The sequence below is a fragment of the Macadamia integrifolia genome, chromosome 14 (assembly GCF_013358625.1).
Source record: "Macadamia integrifolia cultivar HAES 741 chromosome 14, SCU_Mint_v3, whole genome shotgun sequence".
In the NCBI taxonomy this organism is placed as follows: domain Eukaryota; kingdom Viridiplantae; phylum Streptophyta; class Magnoliopsida; order Proteales; family Proteaceae; genus Macadamia; species Macadamia integrifolia.
The window spans coordinates 26,973,398-26,985,496 of NC_056570.1; the positions used below are offsets into that span (position 1 = coordinate 26,973,398).

Here is a 12,099-nt window from a genome sequence, read left to right on the forward strand (position 1 = left end):
AGTTGGAATTTCAATTGGGCTGTGTCTGGCCTAGAGGACACAGACGGGTTGCTTCCTTTTTTTTCCACCCTGAGCTTAGCAGGGTCAGGCCTGATCTGAGATGTCCCTGTCTGACCTTGGGTAGACTTGGGCTGAGCCTTGGGACCCCAGACTGGGCTTGGGTTTAAAAAACCTGGGCCTATCTGGTTCTGTCGCTGTCCCAACCTAGTAGTGGGCCTGAACCGATTTTGAACAGTGTGAGGCAAACTGTGGAGGCCCTGTAAATTTTTTTTTCCTTGGAGCTCTATTATGTTTACTAAACCTTTGGTTCTAAAGTGCACAATTTCTTTATCAAATTAAAAAGAAAGGTGCACAATGTGTGTGGGTTTTTTTTTTTTTGAAGAAGAAGAAGAAACATAAAATTATATATTTAATTGGTTACAACTACTAACCCCATCTGCATTTGAGGTCTGAATGTTCATGGTTTTTTCCTCAGCTAAGGATGCATAATACAAGACTGGTTTGACGGTAAGTTTAAGTTTGCATACGACCTGTCACATAGATTTATATACAGACAAAAATAAAAAATATGGATGCCACAAAAATAGGCCAAACAGTATTGTCTAGATCAAAAGTCACTCTCTAAATAATTTCTGAATTAGTCCAAATTTCTTTCAGTTTTCACTTGCTTCTCTTTGCGTGTTTCGCTCCAAGAAGAAGAGCCTTGACGCCTCCTTCAACAGTATTTCCTGTCATTAGATAATTAGTTATTAGGACTAGTACCTGTCATTCTTTTTCAAGCTGGACACTTGGGTTATATATGAAAAAGATAAACAATGTGTGTGTTGATATGGTATTATCACGTCTTCGTAAAAATAAAAATAAAATGAAGAAAAAAAAAAGGATAATAAAAGAAAGAAGAAAAGTTTTCTGGTCTTTAAAGCGGAGATGGGAAATTGTGATTTTGAGAAATAGACCAGGAAAATGGAATAAACACTCTCCCTCTACCCCTCCCCCTAAAAAAAAAACAAAGTATGTAAAAATATTTTACAAAGCAAAGATGGAACATCATGGTTTTGAGCAATAGACCACAAAAATAGATCAACACTCCCCACCATAGGATTAAGTATCCCAAATATCCTCAAAATGATGATTTCTATCCTTCCCATGTTCGGATACGAATCCTCTCCAGTGCACATTGGACAGTTGATAGCATCTGGGCATGCACCTTCAGTTGTCGTATGTACACTCGGCACACTGGCCACACTTGAGAGGAGTTGTTTCCCCGTTGTCCCCTAGATTAGCATGGGCGGTTAGACCAGCAAACTCCCCACACCCTCCCTACACACACACACACAAAATAAAAAATAAATAAATAAATAAATAAATAAAAAAATAAAAAATAAAAAAAATGCTACGCGAGAATTATTCTAATGCTATATTATGTTTAAGAGGATATGGAATTTCAGACATTTATCTCTGCTTTCCAACTCCAACACTGTAGGAATTCAATGCCCACCAAATCAGTAAAGGATTTGGAGTCCCATGAAACATGAGACCCACCTCGCATTGATAGAATCTGTAAGCTAGCTGTCAACTAAAACTAAACTACAAGTAATTTACTACTCCTACAGCCTAGAATCATGGAAGTTAAAACTCCAGCAATAATCCAACCACACACTAATTGCAATTGGACTTTCCGAAATAATAATAGGAAGTGATTGAATGCCACTCATTGCCACCTTTAATATGCTTGCCTTCATTTTTTCCCCCACATGATTATTGTTTTGACATTTTTGTTTTGATTTTTTTTTGTTTGATAGATGACATTTTTGTCTATTAGCTATAAGAAGGCTATAAGGTTTTTCTTTCAATTCTCCAAATGTATTATATGATTGTATGGAGATATCAAATTCGTGAATTTACAATCAAATTCAAATTAATAATAATTGAAAAGTGGATCCATAGATTAACATGATTTAGTCAATCCTTGCGAAATTAGAAGTTGTCTCTTTCTCTTTGATCCTTGAAGGTGAGGCTCTAGCAATTTGACATGGTTTGCTAGAAGGCATTGCTCAAGCAGTGGACAATCTTATACTGGAATCGGATAGCAACGAGATTATTTCTTACATCGTGGATCCTCATCGAGTAATCTTTCTTTCCATCCAAACTATTATCTCTGATGTTCGATATCTCTCTACTTTCCCACTTACTTGTATTTTCCAATATGTTTCTAAGGAAACTAACTCTTTAGTTGATATCCTAGCCAGGAAGGACTGATCTATGCAATGTACGACCACGTGGCCAAATTCCACTCCATGACTGGTGAAATATTGTATTTTACCTGTTATGTGCCCCACATTTGATTATGAATAGATTCTCTTATACCAAAAAAAAAAAAATATCCATAAAGTATTTGTTCAATTGTTATAAACAACTAAATCACGTTGTCAACAATAGACATCTTTTTTTTTTGGCTACATTTATCAAGTTAGTAAGAGAATGCTATACGAATGAAGTATTCTTGAAGTCAATTTTGGATTTGATGGGTTGCAATGATGTGGTGAAGAATATATATGAACAATCTTCCTCCATGATTGAGATCAAGGAAGAATTATTACCTACAATGAATCTTGTCCAATAGCTAATGTACCTATTAGGAAAAATTGGTTTGTAGGATCCTCTTCTTGTCAACTCTTGTCGTTAAATACAATTGATATAACATATCAACTTGATATTCCAAATTCCTAAACTAGATAAGATAAGAGTGGGTTCAACAAAGTTAGGAACCCTCTATTTTTTTTTTGGCCAACGACAGGTATTCAGGCCTTCGGCCTAAATAGTCCGGCGGGTTCATACTGATCCCACAACTGCATGGACTAGGTCATATCGGGGTTGAATGAGAACCATTTAACTTTCATTGAAAGCAGTGAAGAGCACTAAACACCCTTGTGTGAGTGGCCCAAGGTATACCTAGTGGGAGTCGAACTCAGGACGTCAAAGTTTACGGCTCGTATCAAGTTCGTTGCTCATCAACTACGCTACCCCCTTGGGTTAGGAACCCTCTCTCATTCTCTCGGGATTGTCTAAATGACACCTCTATCACAAAAAATGTTATAAGTTTAGAATACGAAAGGATTTTAAAAAATATTTAAAAGTGATTTAACAATCTTGTCATTAACAAAAATTGCAATTGTCTATTTTTAAGTACATATGCAAAATGATGGTAATTATCCTCACGAGGAAAGAAAAAAAAAAATCTATACTAAAGGGCAAAAATATAAAATTACCAATTATGTGATACCATAAGAGGTGTCAATAAGAAAACCCCTTTTTATAAATGAGAGAACAATATTATTTATCATCGTGTCATTAGCAAAAGTTACCACTATCATGCATAGTTTTTTAGTACATATGCTTATTAAGTTTGTCTCGAATTCTAAACATATTTTGAAGAATAACCCGCTCTAACATATTCTGGGGGCAACCCAAATGAAAAGTTTTCTAAAATCTGTGATGGAAGCAGAGGGGTTGGGCCAATAGACCCAAGCTTGGAGCCTAGCACTGATGGATCGACCCACGACTTGGAGGAGTATATAATATACTATCGTCTCGTTGAACAAGTCATTATAATTTGGAGGTTTTTCGAGTTAGGGTTTCAGAGCAAGTTTTCTTCTCACTGCTTAAGTGTAATCTCTCTTCTATATAGTGAAACATTTTTTTTTTCGCCCGAAAATGTAGCACACCACATCGGTGTATGAACCTTGTTAAATCTTTGTGTATTATGCGGATCTGTTTTTGTTTATTTTCGTATTTGTTGGTGTTTGGTATACCAATGCTAAATGACAGAATTTCCCTCATTAGAAGAATAAAAAAAATCATGTTATAGTAAAGAGTAAAATATAAAATTATCAATTTTTTATCACTGTAGAAAGTGTGTAAATAAGAAAATTCCTTTTTATAGAAAGAACAACTATATATATATATATATATATATATATATATACACACACAAAGTACATGCAGAATAAAACATTGATCACGGGTCTTAACAATTCAACAACCCTTCTATAAAACAAGAGAAATAGAAGTCCAATGGACCCATAGTAGCACTTAGATTATATATACCCTACAGATTTGTCGATTGAATCAAGAGTTCTAACAAATAATTTGTCTCAAATGGTGAGGTTGACCCATGTTTTGTCATGTGTCATTGAAAATCAATCTGTCCAACTCACATTAAGTAATATTCCTTCCATCTCACAAAGATAGTTTTGTTTAAGGTTTTTCATTTTCCCAAATTGTTTGTTCATTGCAACAATTTAGATTTTCAATTTTCTTAACATTTTCAAATAACTTATTGAAAACAATTTTTTTTGAAGACTCAATTATCACAATTGAAATGGAATAACATTAAAAAAAATAAAAAATTAAATAGTGGATTTTTTTTGGTGAGTCTCACTAGTGTCATGAAGTTTTAAATAAGGTATTTGAACAAAAGGCGAAAATCGGTCTCAGAGGATTTTTTATTTGGATCAATCCAAATTGACTAATTCTGCTCTAATCCATTGATTTTATTGAATAACCTTAGGAATTGTCTATTTTATTAATTAAAATGGAGAAGGCTGGGCACACAACATGTGTATGTTGCGTCTCTCTCTTTCTCTTCTTTTTTGAGATCTCGCTGCCTCTCTTGTATGATGTCCTATAACACAAGCTCGTAACTAATTTGCTGCACATGAACAATGTGTCTATCCCTCTCTGTAATGATAAATTATAAAAAGGAAAAAAGAACTATAATCACTCTTGTTCTCCATACCTTCTCACTTGTTTGTATCAAATGATTCCTATCTGCTCTTTGGTGTATATTCATGTGCGTTCAATATTAGCATTGATGCAATAGCCACACAAATAGTAAACATTCTCTTACCCAGTAAAAATTATATATTTCTCTCTCTTTCTCTAACTCTTCACAAGTTTTTTTTATCACATGATTTGAACCCTCATAAAAAATGGTTTAAATAAATATTTGAGTTCCATGTGCTAAATGTCATTACTCATAACCCACATCAGCACATTTAGCCAAACAAACAAATGAATTTGGTTTAGAAATTTGAATTTTAAGGGAAGGAGAACCCTACTGTTTTAGGATTCATCAGATCTATATCAATAAGAAAGTATTTAACATAATTCGATCGTTTATACGTTAGATTGACAGGTTCTTTCTCCTTTAATATTGTTCATCAGTTTGAAATAAAAGAAGATTACACACAGAAATTGTAACTCATCCTTTGTCATGCATTATTGCCACTTGGCTGTACGTGCCCTCATACGTGGCAACCACAATCACTCTCCCTGCCATCCTTACCCGGACAATAAGAAACGACAAACGCTCCCCACTCACCCCTCTTCCTAATGGCATAGTGACACTCTCTTTCTTGTTTAAACTGGTTTCCCCCCTTCCAGTTTAACTCTTTCTCTGTTTGGACCTTTCCAATTTTGTCCAGTTCTACTGCTGCTGCTGTAACTCTTCCTACATAATGAGAATAAACCCAACACAGAGCTCACAGTGGTTTCAGACTTGGCACAAATCACACCCCCATAACACCACCAGCTCAACCTGAAGCCCCAAGGCTTAAGAATCGGAAGAAGTTGAAGAAGCTGAAGCACCTTGCAGCAATGGCAGTACACACACTAGCACAACACAACAGGTAAAAGAACACCACCACTAGCTCCTTTTAGCATTCCTCTCTTTCAAAGCATTCTTCATTGTGACCAATGGAATTTATATATCTTCATCACCAGCCCTGTTGGATAACAGAGGAGGGAATTGTATAAAGAGAGAGTGAAACCCAAAGTTGCAGAGAGCAACCACTTTGGTTACAAACAGATTTTCTCTTAAGAGAATATAACCTGCTCTGGCATAAGGGCCAATGGGAGTGTGCGTCCAGGTATCTATGTGTCTGAAGCAGGTGCACACAATCGGATAATGTTCTTTTGTAAAGTTAAATTAGGAAAGTTAATACAATCAATTAACTGTCGACGATTGAGTATATAAACTTAGGCACCATTTGACAACGTTCCTAAAAACGTGTTTCCACGTTTTTCTGATCCTAGAAATGAAGAAACGGAGTAAAAAACGTTTGATAATCTTGTTTCGTTTCACCCGTTTTTAGAAACATAAATAGGAATTTATGAAAATTTATGTTATAAGAAACGACTGTGACGGAACAAGTTATACTTGTTTAACTTGTTTCGTCGCTTGTTTTGTCGTTTTTAGAAACAAGTGAAGGCTGCCTGATAAAAAAGCCAAAAGTGAGAAACGTGACTCTTCTCAGGCTCAAAAATAATGGAATTTATAAGGCTCAAAAGTGAGGAGCATTTTATCAAACAACAATGTGTGCACAAATCGATTTAAGAAACAGGTTTTATCAAACACCCAAAAATCCGTTTCTATTCCTAGAAATGTGAAAATTCGTTTTTGCTGTTTCTAGACACGATTGTCCAGAAACAGCAGAAAAGTTGTCAAACGGTGCCCTAGGCTCCAATTGGATGTAAGTAAAGGTAATTAAGGGAAGGAAAGTGAAATCACCTTTGAGAAGAAGGGAAAAAGAAAAGTTTCGTAACCATGATTTAATAAATTATATAAAACTCTTATCATATTTAGTAAATATATTTTTTTGGATGTAAATTCTTTTACTTACAAACCTAAGGAATTTGATTGCAGATTAAAGTAAAATTTAATAATCAAATAAAAAAAAAAAGTCACTTCCTTTTCCTTTGTGTCTATCATAACCCAATGGAGCCCTGGAGGCAAAGTAGGCTTCAAATACTTCATTACTGAAAAGAACAAAACAAAACAAAATGTAGGCTTCAAGGAGGGAAGCATTAGCGCCGGGTAGAAGTAAAATTCCCCTTCATAGCCACATTATGCGTTAAAGGCAAAGCATGTAAGATTACAATTACTTTTCTAACCTACTTGGTTACAAACAGTATAAGGGATCGTGGGTTCAACTGGCTGGTGTTTGGATGCATTGTACATGTATCTTTCTTTTTCATTTTCCAGCAATGAATTTATTCTTTCTTTCGTCTTTAGAAAATCAATTTGAGGGTGGAAACTACTCCATGACAGTGGAGTGTAATTTCCCTTTCACAAGGTTTTTTTTTTTTTTTTTTTTTGTTGAAATGTAAATGATATGTAGATAAATCACTTGAGAGGGATACCTTTTTCATTTGAGAGGGATTTGCACAACATATTAATAGTTTGTCTTGAAAAAGGTAAATACTATGTAGATGATACCTTTTTCAAGACAACTATTAATATGTTGTGCAAATTCCTCCCACATTGGTCTCATAGAGAACCCTATCCCTGAAATGAATAGTGCTTCTGAATTAGACAAAATGGTAATAAAATGAAAATAATTCAACTAGCGCTATGAGTTTGATTCTTCTTTTCTAAGTAGGCTCGGATAGAAGTCATGTTCAAAAATCAAAAATAGGAAAAATTCCACACAAGTTGTCGTGTTTAGGAAGAAAAGGAAACAAGAAGATGACAAATTGAGAAAATGGGGAACATGATTGGACTTAATGAGATTGGGGTAGGATCATCTCATAGCAAGGTCTATATCATATTTACTAGTTGATATAAATTGACCCTCTGTCTTGACTCTTGATTTAATCAAACTTGAATCCAAAAAACTATGGGATTGTTGGCTTGAATCAAAGGATGGTCACTTTTTTTTTTTTTTTTGGTAGGAAAAGGATGGTCACTTACTAGCCATCAATGTCTTACAAGCGTAAGAAACTTGAGGTAGAGGATTCCTCCCTGGGAGGAATCTCCATGCCATTATAATGGTGGTATAAAAAACAATCCATACGGATTCTACACGATTAGGGCAAGAGAAAAGGAATTAATAAAGAATCTCACTCGAGAGGGAAATAATACTTTGGTATCATGAGGAACTACATAAACTTGTAAACATATACTTAGAAGTGCAAGAGAAATGAATTAATAAAGAACCTTACATGAGAGGGAAATAATACTTTGGTATCATAGGGGAACTACATAAACTTGTAAACATACACTTAGAAGTGCAAAAGATGCCATATAGGCGAAAGCTGAATTGTTTAATCCACGTGGATTCAGTTGACTCATTATAACCTGGTTAGGTTTTTTATTTTATTTTTGGGTAGAAATAACCTTGTTATGTTAGGTCAAGGTGGAGGGGCAGTTGAAAGTTGAAACAAGTTTTATACATTTGGTCTTAAGTGTATGAGCATTAAAAATAAGGTATCGGTGGTTATTTATTTTAAAAGAAAAATTCAAAAGCAACTTGATTTAAATTTAATGACCTCGATTAAAATATATATATATTTGATAGTTGATTTCTTTTTTAGGTTTGCTCTTTTTTGCTTTTTTACTAGCTTCTTCTAGTTCTTCTTTGGCACCTATGACAACGGTCAAAGATATTTGGCCCCCAATAGATATTAGGGTTTTAGATTTTGAGTTCTTGTGGATATGTGGCATGTGAAAAACATTCTAAAGTGTAATCACCTTCCCAAAGGTAAACTTCAACTTGTTAGTTCTCTTTCCAACCACTTTTGAAGTCGAAGAGTTACTCATAAAAAAAAAAATGCCAACCCCCACTAATTCAATCAATTTAGTTAAGACTTTTTAAAATCAATGCAATTTTCTAACTATGATATAGGCCAGTAAGCCTGCATGTGTAGATGGAGAGAGAGAGAGAGAGAGAGAGAGAGAGAGAGAGAGAGAGAGCATAGTAGGGGGTGCAAGAGGGAGTGCCAAGTGAGGACGTCAAAGGGTGGAGTGGGAGGGGTGATGCAAAGGGTGTAAGCACGACTTATCGGAGGCAATACAACAGTTAAATTTGACCGTCCTAGTCGAAAAAGACTATATTCATTAGATGATAATGGTGGCGGCGATGAATTTTCTAAAGATAATGACATGAATAGTGTTGGAAATATGAAAAAAATGATATATTTTAAATATAATATTTCAAATCTATTGTATTTGATGTACTTTATCTGCTAAGATATCCCAATTACTAAAAAGGTTACTATCTCAAATGTAATTTCCATTTGGAAAAAAAAAATTTGCTACAATGTCTTTATACAGATTCCTTTATACTATTAATGGGACCCACATTTACTTACTCTCCTTTATATGGGTTCCATGTGGATTCCATATACATAATATCATTTTTCAATCCCTAATTGGTATAGTATATAGATTTCTTTTTACACTGCCATTGTAGGAGGAGAGGACTCTCCCTCTTTCCACTTTTTAGTTCTCTAATCTCAGCTCAATTAAAAATTGACCCAAATTAAATGCTACGGATTATGTAATGAGCAAATCTTCCTTTGTTAGCCATTTCCTATTCAAGACATAAAAAAATGTCAGACATTTAGACACATTCCTGTCATTCCGCGTTTCCATTTTTCTAGTGAGATTTCCTATGTTTTTCCCCATTTTTTTAAATAATTTTTTTGAGGTCCTTTTATTTTTTATTTATTTTTTATTCACAAGCACACACGTCTCTCTCTCTCTCTCTCTCTCTCTCTCTCTCCTTCAGTTTCAAGTTTCAGTGTGATACTCACTCCTTATGTAGGGTTTCGGACGAAGTAATCTGTGTTCTTCGTCTAAAGATTCAGAAGAGCAGCAGAAGAAGATAAACCAAAACGCTCACTTGTTTCCGTTTTTTTCTTTCTGTTCTTAACATGTAATGGAAACCCTAAATTTTGCTGACTTTCAATGTCCGTTTCACCATATGTCACCCTCCCAAGCTTCAGTTATCATTAGCAGCTGAAACCGCTGGTTTCAGAACTTGCAATAGTCGATTGGCTACAAAGTAGTCTCTTTTTTTCTCCTCCGGAACTCCACTAGGGTTGGGTTCTGATATTTGTGAAGTTTTTTTCTTTTTTATTGGTTTGTCCTTATTGTCTCTATGATTTGAGTTTGGAGTGAGAGAGGAAAAAAGTGGGGGAGAGCCATGGAGGGAGACGGGCGTCAGGTTCTGATAGCTTGTGTTGTTTCTGGGACGCTTTTCTCTGTTCTGAGTTCACTTTCCTTTGCCATATTATGGGCAGTAAATTGGAGGCCCTGGCGGATTTACAGGTATGCTTCACATTTTTTCTGGGCTTAATTTCAACTCAATGAGTGTTGTTGATTGCATAATGTTCTGAATTTGAGCTTAGATTTTCTGCTTGTCAACCATTTGCATGTTGCTTTCATTGTTGAGCATTTATGCCCTTCTTTCCTGGTTTACTTCAACTGTTAGTTTACTGTGTAATGACTAGACAAATCACTGTCATTTTCACTTAATTGCAATATTGATGTGGAATTGCCATACTCATCTCATGATGATACGAGATATCATTGTGTGATTTTTGCTCAATTGTAAAATAGTAACATTTAATCTTGGATTTGCTCCCTCATATTCCCCCCTTCCTCAAATGTCATGTCTTTGTCGCATCTGATTCAAGTGTTATCCAACAATCTCAGTGTTCCTAAGTTTATTAATGCACACACAACTGTTGAAACATTCCATTCACATGTAATTCACAATTACATAAGCTGCATTTATTGGATCTTTGATCGAGAAAAAGTAAATACATTTGAATTGTCGCTGTTTCATTTAACAGTTATTTTAGGATAGTTATCTTGTGTAATCCAAGTGAAGTGCATTGATTTTGGTCCTCAAGAGTGTATAATTATAACACATATAGATGAAAAGATTGTTTAGAATAAGGTATGCCTATCTGACCAGAGTTATTTATTTAAACTGAATATTGAAGCTGCATAAAATGAAAATATTGCTTAGAATAAGGTATGTCTATCTGACGAGTGTTATTATCTAGACTGAGTATTGGTGCTGCAAAGTACATGGACATCAATTCTTTTCTTTATTTGGTTGGCAAAGATGAACCCCTCTTTTCTCTTTTGGGTTATGTGTTGGAAACTGAGTAGATGTTGATACTGCCACCTCCCTAAGCTTAGTTATTTGCTCTGTTGACAGATGGATAGGTTGTTCTTCAACAAGGTCATCGTTATATGTTGATAAGAAAGCTTCTGCACTTAGATGCTTGCTAGCATAAATGTTTTTCATAATCATCTAACAATTTGGCACCATATTTCTCAATGGTTGGTCTTTCTTGTAGTCCTCCATTGTACTCCTCTCTGTTTTTTGTGGAAAATTTCAATTCAAGGGATCTCAAGATGCCTTGGAGAAAATAAAGAAAAGAGGAATTTTCTTTGTTGTGCTATTCCCCTTTCTCTTGGATGGGGATAGAGTGTGATCTATCATGAATAGGAGGAAAATAGCAGTGAAACCTTACCTTTAGTTAGTTTTCTTTTTCAAAAGTTGTGTTTTTTTTTTTGGGTGCTTTAGTTCGTCCAAGTTTGGCATGAACAAAATTCTGGTAGTAATGACTATTGCCAGGGAGTTTCTTGATTTCATATTCTACTAGGGTTCTGCGGAACCCAGGGATGATATGACTGCTTAATTCTATCACTTAATCTGTATTTTGTGTTTTCTTGCTTTCTTTAATTGTTGTTGCCCTCCTTTCCTGAATTTATACATTTTACAGTGAAATATTATGCTGTTACCAACCAAATAATGGGAGGGGAAAAAGACTATATTATTAGACTTAGGAGGTCAATGGTTACAAAATGGCGACAACAACAACAAAGCCTTATCCCAACTTAATGGGGTCGGCTACATGGATCCAAACAAGGACAAGTAAAAGGAAAAGTAGAAGTGGAAGGAAACAACCGATGACAAAAAAAAATTGCAAAATAGTACACCGCTATATGGGGTATCCTACCTGGATCCTAGTCCTCCAATTTGCTTTATTCAAGGCCATACTTGGGACAAGGCTTAAACTGTGCATGTAAGCCTCACAACCTCTTCTATGGTAATTTTTGACCTGCCCCTCGCTCTTTCCTCACAACCTCTCCTATATATTATAGACTTAGGAGGTCAATGGTTACAAATATTTAATTCATTTATTCATTTTTTTTTTCACGCTTTTGACAGGCAATCCTTTTCCATTTTCTATCCATCTCTGCATTGATTTTGATTCGTTCGATGTTTCTGAACT

At 35.1% G+C, this 12,099-nt stretch overlaps 1 protein-coding gene across 2 annotated transcripts in view; it reads left to right on the forward strand.

The window, feature by feature from the left end:
* The first annotated feature begins 9,374 nt into the window (after window positions 1-9,374).
* Window positions 9,375-12,099, forward strand: part of LOC122060986 (calpain-type cysteine protease DEK1-like) — a 46,551-nt gene continuing 43,826 nt past the window's right edge. For both annotated transcript variants that reach the window (XM_042624125.1, XM_042624123.1), the window contains exon 1: window positions 9,375-10,114. In XM_042624125.1, the coding sequence (XP_042480059.1) occupies window positions 9,990-10,114 (125 nt within the window). In that variant the 5' untranslated portion in view covers window positions 9,375-9,989. The remainder of the gene's footprint in view (window positions 10,115-12,099) is intronic.